A 14,320-nucleotide genomic window follows, 5' to 3' on the forward strand; every position below is an offset into this window, starting at 1 on the left:
AAAAAAAAAAAAACTATAAGAACACGGTCTTAGAAGAAAGAATCACATAAAACCTCCAATTCATGATTTTATTACTGAATATATTTTTTTTTTTTAAGTAGTCTACCTTTCTATAAGATTTATAATTTCTTAAATAAACCTAAAAACTTACCTAAAATAATAAGGAAATAAAAAAAATAAAGGAAAAGTAATAAAAGTTCTAAACTAACAAGGAAAAAAAATCTTAAATAAAGCTAATAAAAATAAAAACATTATAATCTAAATAGAAAAAAAAAAGAATCATATAATTAACTAGAAAATATAGCAAATACAAAACAATAACTTCTAAGTTTTATTTGAAGCCTTTCTATATTTTGATGGGTATAAAATTTAACCTAAAGAAAATAAAACCTCTAAAGTCCTTTATATATCAAGAATATCAGCTCATTTTTACCGCAGAGTAAAAATTATATCCTTTAATATAAATCTACTTATTAGAAAACAATTTCCTACACCACTAGCTTTCTTTATAGCTCTAGCAAAATCACATTCCATCAAGATGTGAATAAGATTTTCGTGACCAAAACCACGCTTGTGATCACCAGCATCCCTCTACTTTCAATAACAATTATGGTTATGGTGATGGTAATGGTGATAATAATAATTTTAATAAAAAAAATTAAATAATAATAATAATAGTAATAGGAGAAGAAGGGTAAAGAATAATAATAATAATAATAATAATAATATGACAATAATGATAAAAACATTAGCATTAGTAAAAGTGGTAATAATAACATAGGTTAAGAATAGGATATAAAGAGATGAAATTTCTTTGGACATGTCAGCTAGTGCCTCTCTATCAAGGCTCAAGGCATAAACAGAAAAAGTCCGAGCAGCACCGCCACACCATTGACACGAAATTGATGATCTTAGAGCTTTTTAGAATGTTTATTAATGCTGTCTTCATGTTCAGTTTCTAAAGTTTCAAGGATGGGATATTTATTATGGATTTTGTATTTCATTATTATTTTAGGGTTTTGTTCTGTGCAAAAGAGAGAGCGAGGTACAGGTAGAACAAGTGTTGCATTTGGAGGGGGGAAGGGAGAAAAATTTAAAGAACTGCCTTGGTTCAATCTGACGCAACCAAAGGCCCGGGAAGGCTAGTCTCTCTCAGAAACATTGCTATGGTAAGGGGCAATCTATGATCTGACAACCCATCAAACTACTACTGCAAAGTGAGCACAGCATCAAAATTGGATAATCTCCATTTTCCTTCACACTCAGAATTGATTGCTACTAAATTGAAATTTAGTACATAAAAAAAACGTTGCCCTACAGTTCAACAGCTAACATCCATTGCAAAACTTAGAGTCTGGCAAGTTTCAAGAGAAGAGGTTGGCATTACAACAGATATCCTTGTGCAGCCAAAGGGGCCCACCCAATTACATTCTATCCTCTCTCTTACGTGGGGCACAAGTGATGATTTCATCCACCCTGAGAATCATCTCTGCAGCTTCAGTTGCAGAGAGCAGTACGGCCTGCTTAACTTTGAATGCTTCAGAAATCCCACGCTCAGCCATATCTCCTACCTGCAATGGTTTAAAGCCACAAATCATCAAACTATCCCGACGGGATGTCTTAAAAATTGCATTTACCAAAGTTGTCAATCGTATACTTACAGATCCAGAGATGACATCAATTCCAGCAGTGCACCCCTCCTTGTGATGCTCTGCACGGAGCTGGGCTACCAATTCCGCACTGTCCAAACCAGCATTGTCCGCTATGATAGTTGGAATTGCTATGAGTGCCCTTGAGAAAGCTTCAATAGCATGGGATTTCTTCCCAGGAGTTATTCGGGCCAATTCATCGACATCCTTTGCCATCACCATCTCGGGCCATCCACCTCCAAGCAAAACCCTGCTGTCATTGACGGTCTGAGACAGCACACATAAGGCATCATGCAAGGACCTTTCTGCCTCATCAAGCACGTGACGGCTGCAAAAATTGATAACACATCAAAAGGTGACAACTGAAAAATAAACCTTAGTTTATTTGAAAAATCACTCCAGATGGAAGTCAAATACTCTATGAACTAATAAATACTTCTCAAAACAAACAATTTTTTTCTTAATTTTAATGATTAGGGGCATCTTAGATTAATTAATTATCTTAAAGAAAACAAATAAAATAAATTCACAAGCTCAGACAAGAGAGTGGGGCTGGACTGGTTCAAAATGAGAACATTTGGTCTAAACCCTCAAAGAACCAAAAACCGAACATATTTACCAGCAATAACAACATAATAGTTTTATAGACGCTGAAGAAACACATTACCTTGCACCTCTAAGTACAATTGTACATGCCTGACCCATTTCAACACCTGAAAAGTGAATCAACTTATCCTCACCAATCATAATTTCCTCAATGAGCTTGCAGTGACCAAGCTTAACTGACTCAGGGTTGTCAAATGTTGATGCAATTTCACCACCAGTCACTAAAGCCAGCCGTTCAATTCCGTCAAAATCAGCATGCTCAATTGCAAGTATTCCAGCATTTGCAAAGAGTTCTTCAGGGAAATTGTAAATCAATTGCCTGTTAACGAAGCAATTAATCCCATGGGCTATTATCTTATCCACCTTCTCTTTCATCTTTTCCTTCTCAGCAGCTTCAATTTCAGCAACCCTAGACATTGAATCAACACGAACACGTGCCCCATAGATTTTCACTTTGTCAGTGTCCATTGCAGTATTTGCCACCAAAATCTTTGCATTCTCTATGCGCTTTGGTTGCCCAACACCAATTTTCTTGTCAAGAATAAATCTGAAAAAGCAAAAGAACAATTTAAATATTAGTGAAAAGGCTATTAGAAGTCAATGCATCAATAAAGATACAAGGACAGACAAGAAAGCCAACATTTGTTAACCAAGTGAGATCTTGCAAGTTGTTTTCCTTAATCTAAACTACCATTACCAAACACAAATAGATGGATCTACAAGCATCAGTTGCAGGATAACTTGCACAGAAAATCCAATGTACTTGACAGTGCAAGAATGCTCATCTTAGCACTCCAAAAAGGAAATTCAAGCTGCAAAACACTAGAAATGACTATTCATTTCTCATCATGGGCCAAAAAACATGCACCATGCGGTGCAAACTTCAAAAACATGACAAGGTTCTTATAAGTTGATGTACCTACCCTTCATCTAAGAAAGAATCCTTCAGCGATCCTCCAGGCTTCTTGATAATCTGAATGGACTCTAAGTTTGTGCTTCCCTGCAATTTCAAACGGCAATTATATGGCCAAACCAACAAGGAAAAAGAATACCCTTTACATCTGACCCAATAATAAACAGATTCTCTGAGCAATTGAAACAAAATCATGGCATTAAGAATGCATCTTTGAAGGTGAGAAAAAAAATTTAGGGGAACAACGTAGAGAGAAGTGTCAGACAGGTGTAAAATACAGACAGCAGACAGCAGACAGGCACACAATGCATGATGACAGAAGAACAAGAAAATATGACCCCTGGTACAAATGTCGCTGCTGGAAAGAAAAAACGGAACTTAATTTCATAAACAGAAAGACAAAAGCAGGTCATCCTGTATCTCCAATTAAATGATTGCTTCCGAAGGATGGGTTCAAAACCGTCATTAAGATACACAACCCCCTCCCCCCATCCAAAAATAATAACAACAATAATAATAACAATAAATCAATCAAGAAAATAACAAGAAAAAATCACTGGTAAGGTATAATATAAACCACTTCACCTTCAATCTCATAACAGCATCAACAGCCAGTTTTGCAAAATATTCCTTATCCTGTGATAGAATCTTGGAGCTCAAAGTAGTCATTGCAATCTTCATCAAGTCCGACTTGAATTTCTCTGCATTACTCAATTATAGACATCAATGCCAGAAAATGCATTATGAAAAGCGCTATCAAAAGCTAATTAGCAAAAACAAGTTCTACACATTCTGCAATTCATATTCATAGAGAAATTGATACCTTCATTGTCTTTGTTATCCACAACCTTTTGCAGCAAAGCATTACGAGCACATTCTGCTGCCATTCGGAAACCTAATCAATCATGGAAACAGCATCAATAAATCATCTCATGCTATAAAAGTTAAAGTCTCAAATTCACCATGATTATTTTAACATTTGGTCTCTAAGTTTTTTTTAAGAAAAAAAAGGTATGACTGACAGTTTTGAAAGGGAAAAAAATCTCTGGCACTCTATTGGCGTAACTTGTTGAGAATACAAAAAGGAATGAGATGATCAGCAGGGAATTCCCTCTATCAAGATTATATGGGAAGATTGATTCCAGATCCAATATTCCAGGCTCTGGTTTAGCAGGCAAAGTTAAAGGAGAGAAGGAAACACAATCTACATAATGTAAAATAGCACTGCATGTAATAAAACATGGCGAACACTATTTCAAATTTTCAGCAAAAATGAAAAACAGTGCACAAGAAGCACCAACAATAACAAAAGATGAGAGCAAGAAGAAGGGTGAAAACAGGAAGCATTGCAGAGCCGGAAGCCTAGAAAAAACCTGCTATTATTGTCATTGGATGAATCTTTGATGCTAAAAGCTTTTCTGCCTCCCTTAGAAGTTCCCCCGCCAAAACAACAACAGAAGTTGTCCCATCACCAACCTCATCATCTTGAACTTTAGAAATGTCTGAGTAGTGAGTTAAAGATTGCCATAACAAATTCCAGTAGAGCTACTTACCTTAGTTCTTTTTTATCATGCACAGCAATTTGCTGGTATGTCTAAATTTTAAATTGAAAGAGAGATGACTCTGACCTAGATATTTCAAAATAAATAACAAGCACCCTTTTTTAATGAAGTTTTCCTCTGCAAAATCCTTATGCTTTAACTATCCTAAAAAGCAAATTGACAAGCCATATTACCAATGCAAGGATACCAACAAGGATTTTAGCAGCTGGATTGTCAATGTGAAGGGACTTCAAGATGGTGGCCCCATCATTAGTGACTGTGACTTCACGACCTCTGCCAGTAGATTGTAAAATTTTATCCTGGAAAAAATTGAAAAAACAAGAAGATGACAACAGTAATAAACCAAAACAAGCAATGTTTTCCAATTTTTGACATCAAACTCAATAAAGAAGAAATCTTACCATCCCTTTTGGACCCAAAGTTGTCTTGACCAAGTCAGCAATTGCCATCCCACCAATAAGCGATGCCTAAAAAAACAAAAAAAAAAAAAGGAAAAGGAAAAGAAACATGACTCAAGTAGACATAAAAAAAAGCAAAAATACAATGCCAAGTTAGCCATTGTTTCAATCCAAGAATTATTGACTGGTATTCGAATTGCATGATAACAGTAGCAACACAGTAATGAAAATAAAACTTCCGACCACACAAATAAATTCGTCACAAACTTCTCAAATACATTAATGCATGCATCAGCATCCATTGAAAACAAAACAAAAACCCGACCCGGAAAAAACAGTAACATACCAGTCTGGCACGCTCTCCCTTTTCCTCGGTAGCTTCATCTTTAAAAATTTTCTCGACCTGCAATATTTTCCAAGTAAGTCATCTTCAAAAAACAAAATTCCAAAACTAAAAAAAAAAAATAAGAAATGGGAAGCACTAGTCAGCAACCGGCATACCACCATTGCAAAGTTTAAACCTAAAGTCAGCCGGACTAACCACACCATTAATCAAATTCATGCATAAATCCCTAATAATTCTAAAAATAATTCAAATCCATGCATTACAATGAAAATTTAAATGGTTAAAAACGAGAAAGATGGGAACAATCAATAATGTTGGATAATAAAATGGAAGATTTCTTAGGAAATCCAAAGAAAGCTTGATTTTCTTTCCCTTTTATCAAAATCCAGAGCATTAAAGCCTCAATGCTGGCCTAGTCTAGACTAGCCTAGCCTTCTCCATCGCTTTCTTTGGTGTTTGACAGACTGGACAAGAATCTAGAAAGATAAGAAAATTCCTCACCATGACTCACGGGTAGTGGATCGGGATGGCCTGCGGCTGCTGCTGATGCTACTGGAGCTACTACTACTGCTTAAGTAGCGGAGGCTGAAGGTGGCTGCTGCGAAGGAGGATGGCAGACGGCAGTTGTGGAAAAGACTGAGGAGGAGGCGGCTGGAACTGGGTGAATAGCGAGCGAGGAAGAACTGTCGTCTCACTTTGGCCTTTGGGTTGGGTGATGATGGCGCTTTGCTTTAGGGTTTCTTTAAAAATAATACCTTTGCAGTTTAATTATTTTTAAGTCATTTTTTAATGGCAAAAATTAAATTCAAAACTCCTTAACAATAGTTTTGTCTTTTCACAAGCTGCTTAAGCTTATTTATATTTCAAAAAATGGCAATGAAACTAAGTTTTTTAACTTATTTATATTTTTAAAAATGGTGTTAAAAAAAAAATTTATAACCAGATTTTAGAAACAATGATAAATTTACTTAAAGGTTTAAGGAAATAATGTTACAACCATTTTTAGATGATTAATCTAGGGTGCATTAGAGAATGTGGGGAAGAGGTTTGTTTTTTAAAATATTTTTTATTTATAAATGTATAAAAGTAATTTTTTTTAATTTTTTAATTTAATTTTAACATTAGCATATCAAAATGATTTTAAAAATTATAAAATAATATTTTGAAGCTTAAAAAAATTCAAAAACTTTTAAAAGTGTAATTGGAATACAATCTTATACTGTGTTTGATATTATGCATATAATATTTTTTAAAAAGTGTTATTTCACTTGAAAATTATTTTAAAATAAAATTTGACATCATCACATCAAAACTTTAAAAAAACATTAAAAAGATTAATGTAATACTTTTTAAAATGAAATCTAATTTTAAAACACACTAAAAAAATAAAAGTTATTGTACTCTCAAACACTAGCGTGGATCACTCTAATTGATTTCTTCATTTTTTTTGTTATTGAGAAATACTTGATTAAAGTAATGATTAATGTGTGTGTTTTAATATTGTGATAATTTTTAGTATTATGACTTTAAAAAAATGGGTTTAAGGAAAACATTTTTAGTTACTATTTAAAAAAGTAGTAAAAAAAATATGTTTTGTTAAAAATATTGTGAGATGAGTTTTAGCATGTATAATAAAATAAAAAATAGGTTTTCATCAATGAAAATAAAGTTATTCTAGCTTTAAAGAACCAAGTTTAAAACATGATTACATGTGAGGTTTAGTGTAAAATGTGAAGCTAGTATAAAAGAACACAAGCTATTTAATTAACGAAATGATTTTTCCTTCATAATTGGATTAAAAAAACAAAATATTAAACTATCTAAATCAAGAAAGAAAAATACCCTAATTTTCCCATTATACCAAATTAATTTATTTTCTCTTATTATAGTTATAAAGACAAAGACACATCACATTATAATAATTAAGATAGTTGGTTGTCGGCCATAATCGTGTCATCTGCTAGTAAATTATTGTGTGATTGATAATTAATCAAATGCGAGCCTCATTTAGTTTAATTACAAATATCAAATTATTATGATAGAGTAAGCCAAGTTAAACCAACCAAGGATATATTCATCCTTTACTTGAACCTTACATAAAAAAAAATTACGAATGTAGTTTAAAAAAAAAATCTATTAACGAAAAGCTAAAACTAATGGTGATTTTATTGTTATTCATAACACATTTTACTATTAATTTTAATAGTGTAATTACTATTTTACCCTTAGTCATTTTCTTTTTTACCTTTGCTTTGGGGTTAGAATGGTCTTTTTCACAAGACTTGAATATGTTTTAAGAATTGAGTGAGGTTATTTTGATAATTGTGTTTATAAATACACAGTTAAATAACAAATTTAACCCTGAAATAAAAAGATTCAATGATTTATGCACGAGGATGATTTTGTATTTTCATGTTTGGTCAAATAGTGGACTTACAAAATTACCCATGCTATTCTAATTTTTTAGCCTTTCATTCAAGGGCTTTATGGTAATTTTATTATGCTTTATTTGTGATTACAAATTGTTCTTGGGGGGATTTTTGATTTTGTGCAATGAAAAAAAAACAAAAAAGTTGATAGCGCGTGCAAAGCACTCGTCAGCGCATCAACTACTGTGGATTTTTTTAATGATTATTTTTTTCTCAATTTCATCCCTCAATTTCAAATTTAGTCCTAATCATTTTCTCAATTTTTCTGGGGATAATTTTGATTGTTGTTTTCAAACTTTATCTTTATTTGGTTTTTTCCTGTCAGATTTTAAACCCGTTTGTTTCTGCTTTTTTCTTTTGCAAGTTTTTTATTAGTAATTTTTTCAACGATGCCATCATTCAAAATTAAATTGGATGACATTTAAGCTTGTAATTAAACTCAGGTCTATAATCTAACAAGTTGCAGGTTTTTTTTAGATTAGATGAAGGTTTAGGAGGCTCGTTTGGGATTGCTTTGTTTTTTCTCTTTTTTTTAAAGCTTTTTTTTTTATTTTAAGTTTGACTCTTTTTGTTCTAGTTTTCCTTCAATTAGGTTAACATCAAGTTGTTTGATAAACCAGATAGGCTCGGGCGTTAGGCTCGGGCATGATTCTTTCTATCTTTTTTCTCATTATTTTTTTGGTTAATTTATTTATTGTTGTTGTGTTTCGTTTTTTTTTATATATTATTTAAATTGCCACTTTAACTAATGACTTTGAACTTGAATTTTTTTTTTTTATGCTTGTCATTTTTTTTACATAAAAAAATTATTGTTCCACTCACGATGAAGCGTGGTCAACATGTCTAGTTAGAACTAAAAGATTAGCAAGGGTGACACGAATTGCTTGAAGGATCATTACCTTAAATTATTAGGTGGTAAAGTAAGGAAAGAAATCATTTACTAAGCATTAAAACTATCAGGCTACAATGACATCCCTATATAGCATAGTTTTGAAACCCGGCCCGGCCCGGTGGGTCGACCTGGACCCGGCTGACCCAGGCCTAAGGCCGGGCCGGGTCTAAGTAAAAAACAGCTAGGGATTTGGCCCGGTAAAACCCGGTCGACCCAGAAGGTCCACCCGGAACCCGGTCGACCCGGGTAAACCCAGATGAGACCCGGCCTTACCTTTTTTTGCCAACTGTCTTGCTCTTCGTCTCTCCTTCCATGGCAATTTTCTTGCCCAAGGTTTCTATATACATTGTCTATCATTTTATTTCTCTACACAGTAAAAGAAAAAAAAAAGGGAAAAACAAGTGAAATCGGAGGGCTCATATCAGCAATAGCAACCTACTTTTTATTTTCTCAATCAAATTTTGTTTTTTGGTTTTTGTTTTTTTTTGCTGATGGCCCTTTTAGTTTCTCTCCTTTCTCTTCTTCAAACCCTTCTCCTTCCCCTTAATCTTCTTCATCTGTACAATCTCAGCCATCCACTTTGCCTCAATCAACGACAGCGGGTAATTTAGAGCTCCTAGGAATGGTCACCCACGAACAACATTGCTGGGTTTGATCTGAGGCTTTAGAGAGAGGTGCTAAGATTTTGAGAGAGTAATCCTCTACATCACATGCTAAAAAGATTGAAACTTTCCAAGGTGTCCACAAGTACAGTCTGTAAGGGTGCCTGTACTTTTTTGTGTTTTTGGTGGTGGGATTCTTAGAAAATTTATGGAAGTGAGTTTTTGTTTTTGGAATTGAAACTGGATTTTCTTTACCGAGTTTTTTTGTTGGGTTTTTAATTGGGGGTATTTTTGTAAAATTTCTTACCATATTTTTTTGTTCTCGTACAAGAAATGACAACATCAACGTGGATGGGATACAACCATACAAATATAAGATATGACAGGCAAAATTAATTACATTGCCTAAACTCAAAGTTGCCTTTTTAGAGCATTTACTTTAATGAGAAGTTGAATTATTATTTTCTGGGTTGACCCATCTGACCCGTGACCCCGCCATTAGACCGGATCGACCACCGGGTCGGGTTTAAAAACTATGCTATATAGGCCATATGATAATCCATGTAACATTTACATCTTTATATAGATACTCTTTAAAGCAAGCCATGTATATGTTCATTTAAAAAGTCATTCTTTATTTGGTTGCAACTTGGAATGGAAGTATCCTCCGACAGAATGGACTAAATTGAATGTGGATGGATGTAGTAAACTAAACCTAGGGTTTATAGGTGTTGGAGGATTGTTGCGGGATAGTATAGGGACTTGAATTAAGGGATTTGTTATCAACATAGGTATGTGTTCTTCAGTCCGGGCTAAGTTGTGGCCAATGATTACATGGTTGGAACTTGGTTGGCCCCTTGGGTTATGAAGAATCATGTTGGAATCTAACTCACTGTTGGTAGGGCACTTGATCACAAAGAACATTATCAAAGTGGATGCTAACTATGCTTTAATTAATAAAGTGAAGGCAATTCCAGAGAGGGAATGAGAAATCAAGTGTTAACATATTTTTCGAGAAGCTACTGCAATAGTTAATTGGTTAACAAATTTTAGCTTAACAAAGAGTCCTCTTAGTAGAGATGACTGGATTATTGATGACCCATCTATAGGTTTATCTTAATTTTATACCATGACTTGGTTGGGTCAATGTTGTGTTATTTAATTTAATTTTGGTGTTAAGCCCTAATTTTAAAATATAAAAAAAAACAAAACTTTTTTTTTTCTTTTTGAGATGGAAGATAAAGATGGTAATGTCTTATAATTACCTTTTCAACTGCACAATCATTTATGATACAGGTTAGTCCCTCTTCCTCCTCTGCTTGTTTTTCTTTGTTTTTGTTTTTGTTTTTGTTTTAGTGTTTGTTTTTTGTTTTAATTGGGATTTGAATTATAAGGGTTGAGAAGTCATGCCTACCATTACAATTTATTGACAAAAAATTCCAACTCGTTCATGATCTCACAATCGATGTTTAATTCAGAGCTCATATGGTCACCATTAATGCCCACCCTATTACGCTTCAAATTTAGGACACAATATATTTTCATTTTCTTTTTTTACTTGATAATTTTGTTTAGATAACAAGAGTTTCAAGTTCATTTAATTATGACAGCCTTTTGTTGATTTTCATAAATTAGTTATTTATTTGCTAATTAACAACACTTTTTTTTTATAAATGAATATGTTAAGTTAATGGCTTAATAAGGAAAGAAATTAAGAGAAAAGAGGAGGGAATTAAAGAAGAGAATAAAGAAAAGGAAATACATTGTTTTATTATTACTTATATCTCACGTTATTCACGTTGTTCTTATTTATATAGTGCAGCAAAGCCTATTGTTGTAACTAGTTATCCCTTTCCCATAACTAATTTCAACTAACTATTAGCTACCCTTAACTAACTTGTAAACTCATGTTCCACGTGTTTAATCTCTTTTGTTGTTGCATTGCTATTTCTACACTTCTTTGTTACTTAATGTGCTTAATGGAATGACTGTAACAATACTTTATCCCTTTAATTGATTCTTGACCTCAAGAATCGAAACAAAACTCAAGATATTGTTGTTAAGTCTTTTCTAATTCCTCCAATGTTGTATCCTCATGAAAGGAATTAAACCACTGGATTAGTCTTACCACTATAGTCTTATAATCCTTTTTCATGAGCTTCCTGTCCAAAATTGTAAGTGGACAAATTTTAATCATGCCACTATCATCCATTACTAGCGAGGTAGATGAAAACACACTCTCTTCACTAGTCTTTCATTTCAAAAGTCAAACATGGAAAGACAAGTTGGAATGAGTTACTTTCTAGTAAGTTTGTAAGTAATAGTGCCGATTCTTGTAATAATTTGATATAAGCCATAATACCTAGGATTTAACTTATAATTCCTTCTAAAAGATACATTGTCTTGTCTATATGGTAGCAACTTTAGAAATACCCAATCTCCTTCTACAAATTCATGTTTAGTCCTCCTTTTGTTTGCCATTTGCTTCATTTTGTTTCTTGTTATTTCTAGCTGATTTTTCAACACTTGATCCATGTTAAGTCTTCTCTATACTAACTCTTCCACGACAATAATTGTAGTAGAGTCCTGTAGGGAGTATCTTTCTAATTGGTGGTATGTAACTAAATAATGCTTGAAATTGAGTCATGCTTATAGTAGAATGAAAGTTGTTATTGTACCATTATTGTGCAAGAGAGAGCCACAAACACCATTTCTTGGGTTATGCATAGTCATGCATCTCAAGTATATCTTTAAGCATTGGTTCACCCTTTTCATTTGGTCGTCAACTTGAGAGTAATATGAGGTGCTCATTAGCAATTTAACTTCTGATAGTTTTTCCATAGTTTTTCCATAAAAGGCTTGTGAAAAGCTTGTCCTTAGTGGCAGGTGATCCATGAAATTTGTAAAAATGATCTAAAAATATGTAAGCAATATCTTGAGCCAAAAATGGATGAGATAATGCTATGAAATGCCTTTATTTCATTCATTTATATGCAATTACCAAAATAATATCTTTCATTTCTAATTTAGACAGTCCCTCAATGACATCTATTGAGATGTCTTCTAATGCCCTCTTGGGAGTTAGCAAGGGTTGTAGTAATCCTAGATAAGATATCATTTCTGCTTTAGCTTATGAACATATGACACACTACTAGACAAACTTTTTCACTAGCTTTTTCATGGATGACAAGTAGAATTTAAGACTTTTGTAAGAGTTTTGCATTCTAGCATGACCACCAATACATGAATTATATGTAATTTACACTAATTGATTTCTTAAGGGTCTATTGTCTTCAACTATTATTTTGCCTTTATACCTTAAAATTGTCTTCTAATAAATAAAATCTAAAAATCTACTTGTATCTATTATCATACTAGTAATTATCTCCCATGTTATTTTGTTATTATTGTATGAACCATAAATTTCTTCATACAAGCAAGCATCAGTAATTTTTATAGGTGTCTTCTTAATAGAGCATCTACAGCCATGTTTTCTTTCCATTTTGTATATAAAATCTAGTAATACAATCCTATTAATTTAATAAGTCCTTTCTTCTTAATGGTGGTATGGATCTTTTAGTCTAATAGATTTTTAAGACTCTTATAATTAACTTGGATTACAAATAGTTCATGTTCCAGGTGGTGCCTCTTTTAGTCTATTACTATTAAAATTACCAAACACTCCTTCTTATAGATGGATAACCCTATATGTCTCTCTATCAAGGCCTTGCTAAGAAAAGCAAGAGGTTTGCCCTCTTTATTGAGCATTTTTTAACGTATCAATATGCTCCTTCATTCTATCCAAAACTATTTTTCCTTGGCAAATCTATAAGGGGTTTGCTTATGATACCAAATTATCTAATGAACTTTCTAAAGTAGCATACCAAACCAAGAAAACCCATATCTACTAAGATTACATGCCCAAATATTACATTTGATGCTCGCTATGTATACACCTGGATTTCTTTGCATACAATTGATTAGTATGAAGAGTTTTTAAGACATGTTTCAAGTGATGTATATGCAATTCTAAGTAAGAACTATAAACTAATATGTAATAAAAAACACTAAAACAAACTTCTTTAAAAAAAGGTTATAAGATGTTTGGAGTGAAGCAAGTTAGTGAAATTTCGGTCTCTTGACAGTGAAAAGGCGTGTAAGATAAAGAATTCTAAAAGGAGAGAATCTTTCATCCACCACACCAAGCATGGTAGAGGTAAACCCTTGAACAATTGGAAGTTCTCACTCATATTTAGGATCCATATCATCTAAAAACTTTTTCTATTCCATTAGCATTCATGAGTGCTTAGGGATTAGGAACTTATTCTTGATAGTTATCTCGTTAAATTGTCTAAAATCCACATAATAATACTATTTATTGTCATTTTTTTTTACCAAGAATATAGGTGAAGCAAAAGGGCTAACATTTTGTTGAATTATATCACTTTTCAGCACCTATTTGACTAGTCTTTTTATTTCTTCTTTGTGAATAAATGATCTTTTGTAGGGTCTGTGATCGACTGGTTGAGCTCTTGGTTTCAAAGAAACTCTATGATTACACTTTCTCACTAGTGGAAGACTTGAAGGTTCCTCAAACACCATTGTATACCTTCGCCATTGAAGGGGAAATTTTTGGGCTTCTTAGTAAGTAGTAAGGGAATAGAGCCCAAACTTGAGGAAATTTCAAGCAATTCTTGATATGACTCCTCTGTAGAAGATTATAGATGTTAGCGTCTTACCAAAATATTAGCTGCTTTAAAACCAATTCATATCTAGGTTGGGAGAATCCATCTTACCTTTCTTTAAAACCTTAAAAAGCATCATTAATTTTAAATGGACACCAGAGTGCCATGAAACTTTTAAAACACTCAAAATACACAACTCCTCTCTTAAAATCTTATCACTATACAGAGAGCAAGAAAG

General features: G+C 33.0%; 1 protein-coding gene across 1 annotated transcript; it reads right to left on the reverse strand.

Annotated features, from left to right (window-relative positions):
• Nucleotides 1-1,235: 1,235 nt before the first annotated feature.
• LOC118058153 (T-complex protein 1 subunit beta) lies at nucleotides 1,236-6,227 on the reverse strand. The gene is made up of 11 exons (XM_035070864.2): nucleotides 5,976-6,227; nucleotides 5,475-5,531; nucleotides 5,132-5,197; nucleotides 4,918-5,029; nucleotides 4,542-4,670; nucleotides 3,992-4,063; nucleotides 3,754-3,869; nucleotides 3,179-3,255; nucleotides 2,317-2,802; nucleotides 1,662-1,977; nucleotides 1,236-1,571 (listed from the first exon to the last, which is right to left on the reverse strand). The coding sequence occupies exons 1-11, from the start codon at nucleotides 5,976-5,978 to the stop codon at nucleotides 1,425-1,427; spliced, it is 1,581 nt and encodes a 526-aa protein (XP_034926755.1). The 5' UTR covers nucleotides 5,979-6,227; the 3' UTR covers nucleotides 1,236-1,424.
• Nucleotides 6,228-14,320: the final 8,093 nt, after the last annotated feature.

The sequence above is a fragment of the Populus alba genome, chromosome 1 (genome assembly GCF_005239225.2).
Source record: "Populus alba chromosome 1, ASM523922v2, whole genome shotgun sequence".
Lineage (NCBI taxonomy): Eukaryota > Viridiplantae > Streptophyta > Magnoliopsida > Malpighiales > Salicaceae > Populus > Populus alba.